This window comes from Epinephelus lanceolatus, chromosome 3, assembly GCF_041903045.1.
Source record: "Epinephelus lanceolatus isolate andai-2023 chromosome 3, ASM4190304v1, whole genome shotgun sequence".
NCBI classification, from domain to species: domain Eukaryota; kingdom Metazoa; phylum Chordata; class Actinopteri; order Perciformes; family Serranidae; genus Epinephelus; species Epinephelus lanceolatus.
In genome coordinates, this window is record NC_135736.1 from 47,287,530 (window position 1) to 47,303,785 (window position 16,256).

Here is a 16,256-nt window from a genome sequence, read left to right on the forward strand (position 1 = left end):
AAAATGATTTTACTAAACACAAATTTGTGAAGAATCAGAAGTTAATTTTCCCACATTCTGAACAACAGTATCTAAATACAAATTGACTGGATGTTAGATGAACATGTGGTTTGTAAAAATATCTCTGACATTTTGGTATGGATATGAACATTCATAACAACTTACTGAGAAACTTACTTTGAGAATCACAACTCCTGGCTCCTGCTCTTCTTCTACAGAACCACGGTACACTTCTTCTAAAAACTGAGGATTTGAGTTACCAGGAGCGCGAATGTTCACCTGTGCTGCAGAGGAGCGGGATATGGTGCCCCCTAGAGGAGAGGTGGAGAAGGCTATCATGATGACTTGTTAAACTGAGTGTGATAAGTCTGAGCTGTTGCAGTAGGTGCATGCATTCAGGATGAGCAACTGGGGCTGCTGACATAACCCAGTTTCTGTCTAGGGCTGGTATGTGTACAGGGATTTTTACACTGCTGCACAGCCTCAGTATGCTCCAAATGAACCATGTTGTATGACGTCTCATGCAACCACGTCGAGTTGACATGTTGATTGTGCCTGCGCCACAGCAGATTTCACGCTCACTAATGCTACATCTTACTGCCTCCCAATTTCTGTACGTAAACTTTTGCATGTTTTTGTATACTCGATGGAATGAATCATACAAATGGAGATAATGCACTCTTTCAGACCATCTCTCTTCAGAGCAATTATTTGGTGCTCCTCAAAGTCAAGGACGGATCCTTAAATAGCTGAATTTCAAGGAGGCGATGTCATTGAATGATGCATGCCGTATGTGGACGTGGAAAGTCCATGACCAAACGTCAATATGTGACAAGGTCGGAGTGAGAATGTGTTGGCCTTTAACACGGTACATTTGTAAGCTTGTTGCCTGTGCAGTCAGCCCACTGTTAAAGTAGTGTTGCATCACCTATCTAGCTAACCTTAATGTCAAGATATTATTGTTGCACAGTTGAGATGATGAGGCTTCAGCTAGGCACAGACATATTTTGACATAATTCAAATAGTTTTGATATACATCCAGACATTTATGGTGGTTGTGCTAGCTGATTTGCATATCATAAAAGACTGCACAAGTAGCCATGGTGGAGTGAGTTGTTGTCGTGTTTGAGCCTGGGTTTGTTGAAGGTGGCAGTGTTGTTTGGGCTGAGAAAGCCTGTGAGTTTATCTTCTCTATCTCCTTTAACTTTAGCTTATATTGGAGTTATGCTATGTAGCGTGTGAAATAGAGTGTGGTGAATGTGCTAGGAAAGGTAGTATTGGCACTGTCTCTACCTGGAGCTCGTATGTATGGAGCCTGGGTTTGTTGAAGGTGGCAGTGTTGTTTGGGCTGAGAAAGCCATGTGTAAGTAAGGTAAAGGAGGTTGTTGGGTTGGTGCGGGGAGCAGTGAGAGCTGGCATTAGGGGAGTGTCTCTGGGACACCAGAGATCACTGTCTAGCCTCCTGGAGGTGTCGTAGGACCAACTAGACGAACTAACATGTCTTTGGGGTCATCAGGTGGGAACATGTTAGTTATCACTGTTCACCGGTCTATATAGTTAAGCCTTGCCATAATAGCTTATCATAGGGCTTAGGAGGTTATTCACTGAGTGATCCTTTCTCTAGAGCACAAACTTCTTGTGTTTATTTAAATTAAAAAAATAAAATGCTGGGAGTGCTTTGAAACACTTGGCTCGCTGATGCCCTGCCATGGTTTTTCTTCTGAAGAAAAGCAATGGACACAAGCCCTTAGTAAAGTAAATAAAAACATAGAACTACTGTAGTTTATTTTTTTTGGTATGTTGTCATGTATGAAAAGACCCAAAATGAACACGGTAAGGAGACTGTTTGATTATTATGAGTAAATTATTTAAACAGCATTTGTACTGGAATGATTCTGTCCAAGCTTTTTGCTCTATAAAAGCGGTTGATCACCATGACTTTGAGCAATACGAGCAGTTTCCACTCAATTTGCACACCTTCTCACACCTGAACAACCACCATGTAAACTGGTGTGAGCGGACTGCTTGTTTCAGAAAGTTACATAATTTGTCCTACACATTAGCCCCGATTTCACCGCTGAAAAGTGGGTCTCTGGAGACTGTTTGACAACACTTCCTTTGAAGCATACTGAGGCCTTTCTCTTAGTTCAGGACTTCTGTATCTACGGACAATATTGTAGAGATGTAATGAGTGTTTTATCACTCTGTAAAGGACTTGAATTGCTGCTGCATGCAGCTTGTCATCCAGTCGAAATAAAAATGTAAAAAGCCCCTTTGAAAGATTCAACAAAGCATGAAAGGTAGTTGGAACAAATAAAGGTATGTGCTTGAGATCACCGATCTGTAGAAGGGTGTGATAACAATTTTATGACCACAAAGCATTTGATACTGCCAAAGGTGAAGTGCTAGATGTGATTCTGAGATACAGTTGTTAAAAGTTACAGCCCACAAAGAGCAACACAAATATTCTGCCACTAGATGCAGATGCAGACATTTGTTTAAAAGATATTTACAGTAGGATTAATTCTTTGTGCCATACACATACTAAATAATAATTATCATGGCATAAAAAGTTGTGATTTAGTGTTAATTGGCTCTTTTAATATTATAGGCTGACTCATCACAATCAGGATAAGTGATTCTTATCATTGATGGTAAGCTGTAGGTAGTGCTTGGTGCCCAGAGAGATAATGTTCAGATCTACCATCTCTGGCTGTTATGTAGAGAGGGAACTCCAAAATCATGTTGTCCACCAGGGGGATCTTTTTAACCAGCGTGATGTCTCCACTGTTTTCATCCAATGAGAAGTAGCCGTCATTGTTCCCGAAGTCAATAGAGTATTTGATCTGTCCGTTCTTGCCAGCATCTGGATCCTCTGCCTTAATCTTTGAGTTTAAATGTACAGATAATTATCTTAACAGCACTTCTAAAAACATCAAATAAAAATGACATAGCAACAATAAAATGACAACAATCTTAAATTATGGTAAAGGGTGAAGCAGAGGTAGAATTTCAACACTGTGCAATAATGAGCCCAGCAGACGTGTGTCGAACTAATCAATAAATTATGTGGAGCGTTTAGCAATGACATGACTCAATAAGCTATAAAGTTATAAAAATGAGGGTTCAGTATTAGTTAAAGGAGTGTGTTATCAGCATAGCAGTGGAGGGCTGATGTAACTCCACCTAAAGTTCTGCAAATGAAAAGGAGAGCGGGACCTGAAATTGAACCTTGAGGAACTCCACATTTAATTTCTGCTGCAAACAAGCTGAATTAAATTCTAAATTTAGGCCAGTCTGCCCATGGTAAACGTTATTGAACAGATAACCCTGAACAGATTTTTCTCACTCACCTGGACCAGCAACTGTCCCACTGTTTGATTTGCAAACACCTTCCCCTCGTACTTGTTACTGGTGAACACAGGACTGTTGTCATTCTCATCCAGAAGAGTTACATTGACTTGCACCACTGCAACATTGTTGGGTGGATCCGTCTCCCTTGCTTCAATCTTTTCAGTAAAAAAAGAACAGCATCAAAGGTTCAGATACAACACTGCCTGTTGCCCACAAATATAAAATAGTTATATCAAGATAACAGAATAAGCATGGAGATATTCAACATTTTTTTTCTTGTCAACAAATCCCTGTGCCATAGAGCTCCACTCATTGCCATGAACACACACTGTAGTTTATTGTGACTTAATCACCCATACACCATCCTGCTGCCACACATACTCACTAGAGCACCAAACATGGAGTAATCCACCGCTGAAAATAGTCCCCAACAACTGCACTATTTCCTTTTGTTTGGGTTTGATAAAAACTCCCTCTTGAAATGAACCTACGTGCCTGTGACCTGTTTTTTAAGATTTGTATTTTCAGTGGGAGCCCAAAAAGCTCAGGGCTCATGTCTAATCCAAATTCAATTTAATATGATTACCTGAAATGTGATACTTTCAGTGGTCTCTCTGTCCAGAGCTGCAGAGTTCTTCACTCTGACCGTCCCATCAGAACTGATTGAGAACGGAGCAGATTCTGGAAGGATCCTCAAAGTTCCCACAAAACCTCCCTGGGGACAGAGGATCATGGGACAAATTGCTCAATAATAATTATCACTTAATTTCCAAGTGTGGGTTTAAGTAAAATCTACTGTACCTCGTCCAGGTCAGTGACCACGGCTTTGAACACAACAGCATCAACAGGAGAATTTTCCAGGAGTGTTGCAGAGTACTTGGGCTGGTCAAACTCTGGAGGATTATCATTCACATCTTCAATAGTGACAGACACCACAGCATCTGCCGTCTTCAAACTGTCGTCTGTCTGGGCCGCCTGCAGAGAAATTATTATCATTTGATAATCACTCGATTTGTGTTGTACATAGGGATGCAGATAGTGGATTATTTGCTGATATCTGATATGCTGATATATAACAACTCTGACTGACAACTGATACCAATGTTGATATATTCCACCTTTTTCCCCCTAGATGGAGACAAAAGATACAATACTTTTCGATGTCTGTAACATTCACTCATTGTGCAAATTCAGAAATAGTATGTTGGCCGATTCTGATCATTCTAATTTTAAAGCCAATATCGGCCGCTACCAATGACATGCTGATATTTTCTGGCATCCCTAGTAAAAAATCCAGATGAAGGCCAGTTTTGACACAGCCTTGAGTGGGTGGTATCCTTAATTATCACCTTACCAAGGAGGTTATGTTTTGAGTTCAGCTTGTTTGTTTGTCTATTTGTCAGCAGGACTACAGAGAAACTGCTGGTCCAATTTTCATGAAACTTAGTGTAAGGGTGTAGCCTGGGTCAAGGAAGAACTATTTTAATTTTGAAGCAAATCCGAATCACAAGGTGGATACACAAATTATTTTTCACTTTCGTTAACATTGTAAGATAGGGCATTTGGCCTTGGCGGAATAAATGACATTAATTGAAAATCCAGTAGTTGGTAGTAAAGTTCAGCAGGAAGACAAAACATAGACATAGCCAATTGTAGAAATACCATGACTCCAAATCACATTTACAGAAACCTGTGATCCTGCAGCAGCTAAAATTTCACACAGCTGTCGCTGTCACTCAGGAACAGACAGTAGTTTGATTGGAGAACTGCTAAAACTGTAACAATGCCACACTTGTAGCATACCTTTTTTCTCAACTAAGTTGTGGCTATGGAAACATAAACAAACACACATATCATGTAATTTATTAAACTCTTAACACACATCCAAATGCGATTTGTCTGCAATGATCTCCAGAGATACTGAAGGAAAATTAAACATTTCCAGTTTAGAAGACAGCATTAAATGCACAGTTGAGATGATGAGGCTTCAGCTAGGCACAGACACATTGTGACATAATTCATTTGCATATCATAAAAGACTGCACTATCAGCCATGGTGGAGGCCTGTGCTCTCTGAGTTGTTGTCGTGTTTAAGCTAAGGAGCTTGCTGCATGCTGATAAACCAGCTAACTAATGTAGCAGGTGAGCTTTTGGTGCTGCCAGTGAAAAAATCTACAAGACCAAATTTTGCATGACATCTACTGCATGTCTGTCCGTCCACGCTGTTCATCTGCACACATGTTGGCAAAGTTTCCCTTTATATTCATTGTCTTGTGTGGCGATCAGCAGTGATGTGGTGGTTCACTTTTACACTGTGATCTGTAGCCTATAGTTCGGCTTTAGCTTCTAACTATCTTTGTCTTTTTAACCTGTTGTTGCTGCTGAGTCAGTTTGACATCCTGGATATATCCTTCAAACACAGACTGTAGACTCTGTCTGCTTCTCTCTGGAATCACTCTTTCATTTGTCCAAAAATATGATAATATTTCTCCAGAGAGTGCAGTTAGTGACAGTGTGGGCTCCATGCTTACTCTGACAGCTTGACAGTGCATCACAAAGTGGTGGGGCTTAGCGAAGGGTCAATTGAGCTGACTGGACTTGAATGTGACCGGCCTGTGACGTACCTTGATGCGGACAGAGATCACACTGCTGTTCATCTCCTCTCTGTCTAGAGCTGTGATCACAGACACAACTCCACTGCTTGAGTCAATGTTGAAGTTTCTCTGATATTTGTCTGGAGACACTAAACAAACAAAGACAATGTTAGATATTTTAGTGTTTCACCTCAAAAGTCTGAGTTTTATTCAAACCTTTTATTTCTTGTTGTTTACCTGCACTGATGCTGTAAGTTAAAGCCATGTTGATCCCAGTGTCTCCATCCTGAGCCTTTATCGCCTCTGGCTCAATGGTACGGAAAGGCCCAGCCTGGGGATCAGGTTACAGCAGGTGAGGTTAGATTAAATTAGATTAACATATATTGACTTTATTGTCAGCCTCAGTGGAAATGTGCCCCTTGCTTCTCCCAAAGTAGAAAAATAGATTATAAAACAAAATTTTGGTCTTGGGTTTGCATGTGCAAAATCTGCTTTTAAAAAGGCTGCATTAAACACATGATATCCCATCTGGGCAGAACACATTAAAACACCTTTACATAAAAACACAATATGGAAACCACTTTCAAAGGAGCACCAGGCTCTCGATAATGAGGACTGAATCAAGGTTAAATAAACAGATATAAAGTGTTGTGTGCTCAGGTAGCAGACTGGCTTCAAAAAGTGGCTCTCCATATATGTTTTTTTTTTTGTAGAACATTATGATGTCACAGTGATGTTGACCATATCATTTTATGAAATTTTGTCATAATAAGCAGATAAAGTATTGAGTTATGACTAAAACCATGCTTTGTGAGGTCACTGTGACCTTGACCTTTGACCTCCACAATTTGATTACTTCATACTTGAGTCCAAGTGGACGTTTGTGCAAAAATTTAAAATTCTCAAGGCATTCTTGTGACATTGCGTTCACAAGAATGGTTTAGAAAGCGGGACAATCCAAAAACACCCAAGTGTTGGTTGGCATTTTAAAAGCCAAGAAAATCACCTGTGACACACATGTTGCAGTTCTTCGTTAAGAGACTCACCTGATTCTCCCGAATAAAAGCCTGGTACACACTGTGGCTGAAATATGGATTCAAGTTATCGAAGTCGACTACGTTGATCAACACAGTGGCTGTGTCACTGAACCCTCCTCTATCCTGTAGCGAACACAGATGACACAGATCAGTCAGGTGTTCTCTCATCACGGCTCTAAATGATTCTGTATGAGTAGATGTTGTGTGTCTTTTCACTCACCTGGGCCGTCACAATGAAGTTGTAGTTTCGGACTACATTGTAGTTCAAACGTCTCTTCAAAATAAAAGCCCCTGAGTTGGTCACAATAAAGTCCTCTGAAGTTGGTGCCTAATGACAGAAAGTTACTGTCACATTTCCACACAGAATACTACGTATGACCCTTGATTTTATTTTTTACCCATTGTCTTGTGAGTTCATCCCTATTTAAAAATATCTGTTTTAAAAACCACATAATGTGATAATGTCGGCAGCGTGATCACATTTTCTTATCTTTTTCTGTATGTGTATAAAAATTAATTGTAAAGCTTGTTTATTTTCTATTTGTTGTTGTAAGAAACCTCCACTGCTCTGTCTGTAAGGGATAATGCCTGACGACGGGTCCATTATCACTTTTTAACAGATGACATGGAGGCGTGAACCTTCGCTAAGACTGTTAAAAAGTGATAATGGACAGCCCATATACCATGGTCACTTACCGAAGAAATGTAAAGTAATAATATTCATACATATATTATGCTTTTTGCAGTCAAAATCTAAAGTTTTTCATAAGCCATAACCCTGTTTCCTTGGCAACACCCGAGGGTTTACCTAATACCGGAAACAATCATTGCTGCCCTGTAAGGTTCTTCTGCAATGGAGACGTTATTCTCTACTCCAGTAAATACGATGAATCTTAAATATGACCTAGCAACGGGGGACATCATGCTGCGTTCGTTTTGTACTCGGAGGTTGGAAGTCGGAAGTGGGAATGACGTCACCTCTGAGTTGACGACAGTTTTTGCATTCTAGTTGACAACGGTGGACAAGTCAGAAAAAAACATGGACGCCCGCAAGAAAGCCTTTGTTGCCCGTGCACTTTCGGAGTATAGACAGCTTCAAAACCATCATGCACTCCAACTGATGAACGCAGCAGATGAGGCTGACCTAATGTAAAACAAATAAGATAAAATTGCTATAAACAGTACTTTAGCAGAGTGTTTACGCTCTATGTATGTGACCAGCAGCCATCTTGAATTCGTAAGTCGGAGTTTCTAAGTTGGAAATCCGATCTCAGGGTGTGTTCGAGTTTGATCTTCCGACTGAGAACTGGGAATTTCCGACCTCTGAGTACAAAACGAATGCACCATTAGCTGTGTCTCAATTCAGGGGCTGCAGCCTTTGAAGGGCGCGGCTTTCGCGGGCGACGTTGGCCACGTCCTTTGAAGACCGCATCAGCTGAAACGAACTGTCTCCAAAATGGGACGATCTTGTCTGAGGAGGATTTCCTGGCTGCATCACCAGTTGCTCTGTTGGTGTTCCTGTTAACTAGCAACCAGCTGCGCTTAACGAAAGACGGAGTAAGATAGTAAGTTAGCTAACCTAAATCATGGACCGAGATATTATTATAATATGTATATATTTTGTATTCAGTACTTTAGATGATTCATGCCGCTGTTTATTTCAGGCTGTTTTCAAGTAAACGTATTAAGTTAAGCTTGTTTAAGCTGTGTGCTTTTAGCTAATAGTAATGTTAACAACTTTTAACTGTTAACAATTGTTGGTTACTTATCTTAATATATAATCGTCACCGGCGCAATGCATCTTGGGATAGGCTGGGCCACGAAGGATTCATCTGTTGCATCCTCCAAATTCTGGAGAAAGAAGGTTGCAATTTGAAATGAGACAGCCTTGGTCGCGCCAATGTGACGCAATCTGTCTCCAAATGCAGCCATTGAAGGCTGCAGCCCCTGACTTGAGACACAGGTGATCCAATCCGCCCAGCTCTTGGCATCCTTTAGCCCAGCTATTAGCCAGAAAGCTAACATTATGCACTGCATACAGTGGACAAACAGTACAGCAGCTTTTGGCAGCTGGTCGCAGGCTGCACCTCACCACTGCTTGGTGTGTTTTGGGTGTAAAACATAACTTCAGGTACTGTCAGTAACTACTCTTTGCATAGGTTTAAGTGAGAACATTCATTGTAGCTCATCCAAATATGGTTATATTATTATTATTATTACAATGGAGTATGTCACTTGGTTGTTGGCTGAGGTGCTGTCTCCGTCCACAGCTGTCACTCGAAGAACCTCGCTGTTTACTTCTCGTGCCTGAAAGAAGAAAAGGCTGAGTGACCCACAGATACAGAGAAATACACGTGTGTGTCCTGTTGCTCCTGCAGGTCAAATGTTGGTAACACAACATCTGTTACTACATTTATCCTTTTAACTCATTCTACTGCAGCTCACTTTAGATCATTTTGGCAGCATTCTGGATAAGCAAGTCCACAACTTGTCCACAGGTAAAACAAGAATTTCAAAGGTTAATCCAGCTGGCAGTCGGAGCGCATCTCCTAAACATCAGCTGAACTTAAATGAAAATGTTTTATGCAGGTCTACAGCTCCATTCTGACAGATTTCAGTGACTTACCTCAGAGACAGAGGTGTTGTAAACCTCCTGTTCAAACACCGGGCTGTGGTCATTGAGATCGTTGATCAGCAGTGTCCGAGTGTTGTTGTACTGCAAAGATAAAAACATAACTTTTAATATTCTGTTTTGTGAAGTTAGTGTATGCTGCCACTTTAAAAATGTTACCCACCTTAATTGCGCCGTCACACATGACAGAGTAATACAAGATTCTGTCACTCTGTAAGACATGAAAAAAGTGTTGAGATGACTTAAAGGACGCTGTGAAAAACTGAAAATGAGCATGTGTTCAACTATCTATCAAGCTGGAATTGAAAACTACTGTCCCTCAGCTCCAGTTCATTAAAAATGCTGCAAAACACAGAGGGAAATTTGCACTATAAAAACTACTACATGCAAATATTCTGTCTCTATCCACACTTAAAATACTTTTATTTATTTTTTACTTGTTGACATTGGCTTTATTTCTATGAGTTGACCTTAGCTGTTTTGAAAGGCGCCTTTTAAATAAGATACGGACATGCACTTGTATAGTGCCTTTGTAGTCATCCCTGGAGGTCAGCACTCATTGGCATGTATTAGCTCTAGAATTGTTATCCAAGTAACGCTGGGGCGATCAAAGAAACCATAACTGATTTAATGAGCCATTCACAGTTTCACTGTACCAGCCGTGTGTACTTAGACTTGCATATGCTACTGGCAGGATCAACCATGTAGCTCTCTCGCAGGACAGCCTGCGTGGGCGCCTGTCAGCCGCTTGCCCTGGGGTAGTGTTGCACTGGGGACCCACCTCGCTGGGGAAGGCGGGCCAAGGCGACTGTGTATCAGGTGGCCTGTGGTCCTCAACGCGGCAGGGTTTGAGAAACATCATGTTTCTTGGAGCCCTGCTGCCCGTGCAGAGGAGGTTCAGACCCCCTGGCAAATGTGGGAGAGTTGCGACCCGGCGGCTAGCTCCATTGTGGGACACCTTGGGCAGATGGGGCTCCCCGGTGCAAGGCCAACCAGTGGGGGCCCTACTGATGGTGGCACAAGTGCCAATCGGTCAATTTTATCATTTTACTATATAATGAGGAAAACTCTGTGTGTGTGTGTTCCATGTTTTTCTCCTCACTGACTTGGTCAATCCATGTGAAATTTGGCACAGTGGTAGAGGGTCATGGGAGGATGCCAATGAAGCAATATTACATCAATTGGCCAAAGGGGGGCGCTATAGCAACCCATTGAAATGTCAAACTTTGAATGGGCATATCTCATGCCCCGTATGTCGTAGAGACATGAAACTTTGCACAGAGATGCCTCTCCTCATGAGGAACACATTTGCCTCAAGAACCCATAACTTCCGCTTATATAGATTTTCCGCCATTTTGAATTTTTTTGAAAAACACTTCAAATGGATCTCTTCCTAGGAAGTTTGAGCGATCTGCATGAAACTGGGTGAACATAATCTAGGGACCAATATCTAAAGTTCCCTCTTGGCAAAAGTTGGAAAACTTACTAAAACTGAGCTTCTATAAGGCAATGAATATTGCGGAGGGCGTGGCTCATCACATAAAGGTGTATAACATCTCAAGGGTTTCACCCATCACCACGCAACTTTGTAGGCATATGAGCACACATAATCTGAGGGGACCCCTCCATTATTGACCCCATCAAACAAAATGGGGGCGCTAGAGAGCTCATTTCTTATCTAGGCCTAACCGCCATATGGATTTTTACTAAACTTGGTAGATATGTAGAACAGGACGCCTCAAGGTGACTGGAGAAATTTAACTCTAATTGGCAACTGGGTGGCGCTATAACAACAGAAAAATGCTTCAAAATGGCTAAAATGCGACCGATCGCTGTGGCTCCCCCTGTGGACCAATGTTGGTGTTGTTTTCTAATGTTTGGTATGACTAAGTCATGGTATGGTATGCTGTACATAATCACAGAAACTGTCAGTGTGTCATTCTGTCAGTCAGTCATTCTGTCTGTCCCACGTTTTTCTACTCACTGACGTGGTCAGTCTATGTGAAACTGCACATAGGCATTGAGGATTGGCATAGGTAGAAGGTGACAAAGCTACCAATGGCTATGGACCAGTTATTATTATTACTGTATTTTTATAATGGAGTTTTGGTGGTAAATTGGGGCTGTTTCTGGTTAAACAAAAAGAATCTTACTCTTTAATAAAAGGTCTATCTCTGTAGGGATCCTTTCCATAATCTGAGCCTGTCAGTCGCAAAAACAAACACTTTTAGTGGAACTAAACTGACAGTGGCAAATGCAATTTAATGTTGCATTGCAGCTTGTTTTGCCACTGCTCACAATTTCAAAAACTGTTGTTCCTATTAGTCACTTAGACACAAAAACATGGGAAAACAGGGTCCAGGTTGAAAAATACTGCAGTTACACTTTAGCATTTTCTGTTTACATTTATAGAAAATATAAACAAAATAGCAGTTTAGAAAGTTGATTAGTAGGAGACAGGTTTTCCCAAACTCACCCCAACCAGTGTGTCTGCATCCAGCGGCTTCTTGGTGCGAACAGTTGCGCTGGTGTCTCCAATTGTGAAGCTCAGTTCCAGATACTGCAGATGTTCTGGGAAGATGTAGGACACCAGCTTCACATTGCTTCCTGCTGTGATCCCCGACACCACCTCCACATTGCCTGCAACATCATGGGAGCATTGTGAGAGGGTCTAAATAAACATCTCATCTACTGTTTGACGGACACACAGCACCTTTGTAGGAATGGATTTCTTTCCTTCATAACAAAGTCAGCGAAGATAAAAACACTGATCCCTCTCAAAATATCTCGCTATCATGTCAATTTGTTTTCCCCTACTGTGCATGATAATACAGTACCAACTGTTAATTACTAAAAAAGTATCAGTATCTTGGCGAATCTGGCCCTGGTATTACTTGATATCAGATCGAAAACCAGATTTTGGGGCATCACCCAACAGTATTAGCTATCCCTCCTATCCCTGGAGATTTTGCATACAAAGCATCTTGCAAACAGATAAAGTGAAAATAATAATATGTAGAGGGCAGCAATACAACATTACTTTTCAAACTTTTCCTGGATTTCATAAAAACTTTTAGGCATGTTTCAGAAATATATCTCAAATATAAAGCAAGTTTGAATACCAATGAAAATGGCATGAATTTAAGAAGAAGAAGAAGAAGAAGAAGATAAACGTTAATGATCCCTGAGAGGAAATTTAAATTATTTCACTCTGTTGTCATACACACACTTTGGACAGGAGCCCCGAGCAGTTGGGGGTTCAGTGTCTTGCTCAAGAGCATCTCAGCAGTGCCCAGGAGGTCGAACTGGCACGTCTCCAGCTACCAGTCTACGCTCCATGCTTGGTCTGTATGGAGACTTGAAGCAGCGACCCTCCGCTTTCCAAGCCAAGCCAAGCCCGGTCTTACTCGGAAGTTGTCAAAGTCCGGCGCTTGGGCAGTGACTCACGGCGTCAGAAACCAACGAAAAAATGTGTCTTTTAACGTCTGTGTGACACACGGCAGGTTGCTGTTAGAGTTAAACGGTGCCCGACAGTGGCAGGGGGAAACGCAGCGGGACAAGGACGAAAGTTAAGGAGGCGAAAGTTCATCTTGGGCGTGCTGGACTGGTGGGGGATGTGTCCAACAAACACTGACTTTCACCCAAGAAAGTGGTGTTCGTGTCCCATAAGATTATAAAGCCAAACCCTAAAATCAATCTAATTTGGCAACATGCAATTTTAAATAAAAGTCATATCTACACTTACCTGTATATCCTTCATCCACTGCACCCACATACTGACTGCTACCCGCAGCACAGTTTATGGTTGAAGTACCTTGAGGAACAGAAACAACACTAGTTAATAGAGAACAGACAGCTCACCCACACTACTGTACATTAAAATACTGTTTTTCACTCCTCACAACTGGCATGCAGCATGTTCTGGTTTATGTGCCCAGCATTCCAGATATCTGTTGCTTCCACAATAATACTAATGGAGGTGCGTAAAACCACACATGCAGTGGGCATCAGTACTTAAAACTACTTTCCACCACTGGAGGCAGATACTGGAGGCGAATACTGTATCAGATATGCTTTCTAATCTAAAACAGTTTCAAGCACATGAGAATATACTGTGTGTATGTTTGAGCTTTCATCATTGCAAACTATCTTAAATCTACAATCTGTTGTCGTGGATGATATAAAAATAATAACATGGTTGTGTATCACTGTATGCACCATTAAACTTATTTATTACTTGTTTATTACATTTTATTGTCTGAGACACATTTAAAGATTTGATTAATGATAATAAATCTAACATCAGTAGTGTCTTTTTTATTCTTTTTTTTACACACATACCACAAGTGGCAACCTTTGGATCTTAATAAATAAAACCCACCTGAGGTGCCAAATACTGCAGTTGACCGAATGACCACTTGAGGCTGGCCCCAGAAGTGAGTCTAACATGTTAAAATGCCCAACTTTACAGCAGACATAAACATGTTTACAGCCTGGTACAAAAAGCGGTTTTGGTCTTTATAGCTATTTTCATAACTGTACAGGGGGTGAATTATTTATATAACTCACCCATTAAAATGTAATTAAAGCTAAGGTTAAGTTAGGGACTGTTCTTTACTTATCAGAGGAGGGGGTCGACACCGTTTTTTTTTTTGTTTTTACCCTCCCTGAAACTACAAATATTTTTTACAAAGATTTTTTTAACACTTACCCTGTAACGTTTGAAAGTTAAAAGTTAAAGACGAAATCCTGGGGTTGAGGAAAGCCTTGTTTTTTTGCTCTTGTCGTGCATGCTGGTTAGTTGGTGCAAATGGTTTATTTTTGGCCAAATTTTAAATGACATGTTGAATAAGGTGATTTTGATGAAATATCATTATTTCAGGTTTAGATTTGATGTTGTTTTTTCTTCTTTTTTTTTGACAGAAGCATTCATTGCATATGGTGTATCCAAGGACTGTCAGAAATGGAAAAATCCATTGATAACTTCTGTTTTTATAGTTTCTGGCTGCAATTAATGGTGTAATTTTGGTTATTTTTAATCATTTAATTTAATTTTTATACAGAATAAAACCATTTTAAGTTGTATGCCCCTCCCCTAAAACGAAAAACAAACAAACAAATAAAAAAAAGAAAACATAAGCCCCTTCCCAGTGCTTAAAAAATTAGCTGACACACCACACCACCCCCTCCAAGTAAAGAACGATCCCTTGAGCATAGCTACGTTGACGGACAGGTGGTTTCTGTCGGTTGCTACCACGGCGGTTAAGGTAACCCCAGCATAAGCCCAGATACACAGAGAGCAGGTGTAGCTGTCACTATTTCCACTTAATAAAAGTTAGTTGTAACATTTTGACCACCAAAAAAAATCTTATTCAGAGTTTGGTTGTTCGGTTTTTCTGGTAAGTACATTTTGTTTTAATGGTTTTAAGTCTGTTTTTCTCAAGTGAAAAACAACATAAGCATTATCACAGTAAACTATAGCTATAAATGCAACATGCTAACCAATATGCGGCTACTTTGGGCTCCAAAAATCCAAGATGGCAACAGCCAAAATGACAACTTGAGGTTTCAGAACTGGAGTGGGTGACGTCATGGTGGCTACGTCCATTACTTTAAGCAGTCTACGGTAGAGCACCTGACACTGGACTTTGAAACACTAAAACTTTGAGTGAGGTGTGATCAAACTGATATGGCAGCATAATTTCATGCAGATATAAGGCTGAGTCAAGCCACCATCGCTGCTTGAGACTTGGTGTAAGACAGGTGTCATGATACCTACTACCAGCCATAATAATCAAAACATCATTTAACATGAACACTGGGCTTCCATAGGAATCCTCACCCAACATAATTCATATCATGCGTGCCGATAACTGTCATCATGTATTCCTCTCTCATTTTAAAGTGGATTGAAGTAACAGATTTGGACACAAAAACACTGGCACTGACACAATCACCAGTATTAATTTAAATAAAAATTCAGGGCCTTCAACACAAACAGAAATAAGTCAGCCTGATTTTTCCTGCTGTCTACAGTTTTAAATCAAATCTGATTCTATAATCTAGTAAATCAATCCATTCTGGCTCCACTCACCAATAGAAGTCCCAGTAACAACACACACACAAATGGAGAAAACGAGGAGCAGACCACTCCGAGTCAAACCGCCGGTGTCCATATCGGCTCGGTTGCGTTTTCCCCAAACCTGGAAACCCACACTGAACTAATCACCTGAATCTCAGCTGTTAAGAAGCGTCCGCAGTTCACCTCGCCCACCTTTCCAGCAATCCTGTTTTATGGCTGGTTGTAAAGTGTTACAGTATCACTGATGGTGGACTGTGCCCAAGAGCAGTGCCAAGCGAGAGTTTCATTTTCCATGAAACCTTGTGGAAGAATTGTGCGTTAACTTCACGGGAGGAGAAGCTACATTCAGCTATCAATTAAAGCTAGGCCTCTGCTGCTGCACATCTGCATTGAAGAGTGAATTTTGACCTTGTTTGTATCTTTGGTGTGATTTTTATGTGTGTTTTCCTTCTGTTGATTGTCATATCTTTGTGGAGCATATAAATGTTTATCATCTCTGTCAGCAGACCCTTCCTGGTAGAGGACTGACTGAAACTAATCAAACAGTGTAGTGATTT

General features: G+C 40.8%; 1 protein-coding gene across 1 annotated transcript in view; it reads right to left on the minus strand.

Moving 5' to 3' along the window:
• The window catches only part of LOC117254665 (protocadherin Fat 4), a 36,894-nt gene extending 21,028 nt beyond the window's left edge, over nucleotides 1–15,866 (minus strand). Inside the window, exons 1-15 of the mRNA XM_033623036.2 lie at nucleotides 15,712–15,866; nucleotides 13,363–13,431; nucleotides 12,094–12,257; nucleotides 9,781–9,828; nucleotides 9,612–9,701; nucleotides 9,206–9,292; nucleotides 7,206–7,313; nucleotides 6,995–7,108; nucleotides 6,186–6,279; nucleotides 5,979–6,097; nucleotides 4,156–4,329; nucleotides 3,941–4,069; nucleotides 3,354–3,509; nucleotides 2,705–2,885; nucleotides 178–311 (exon numbers count right to left, since the gene is read on the minus strand). Of these exons, the coding sequence (XP_033478927.2) occupies nucleotides 178–311; nucleotides 2,705–2,885; nucleotides 3,354–3,509; nucleotides 3,941–4,069; nucleotides 4,156–4,329; nucleotides 5,979–6,097; nucleotides 6,186–6,279; nucleotides 6,995–7,108; nucleotides 7,206–7,313; nucleotides 9,206–9,292; nucleotides 9,612–9,701; nucleotides 9,781–9,828; nucleotides 12,094–12,257; nucleotides 13,363–13,431; nucleotides 15,712–15,793 (1,749 nt within the window). The 5' untranslated portion in view covers nucleotides 15,794–15,866. The remainder of the gene's footprint in view (nucleotides 1–177; nucleotides 312–2,704; nucleotides 2,886–3,353; nucleotides 3,510–3,940; nucleotides 4,070–4,155; nucleotides 4,330–5,978; nucleotides 6,098–6,185; nucleotides 6,280–6,994; nucleotides 7,109–7,205; nucleotides 7,314–9,205; nucleotides 9,293–9,611; nucleotides 9,702–9,780; nucleotides 9,829–12,093; nucleotides 12,258–13,362; nucleotides 13,432–15,711) is intronic.
• Between the last annotated feature and the right edge of the window lie 390 nt (nucleotides 15,867–16,256).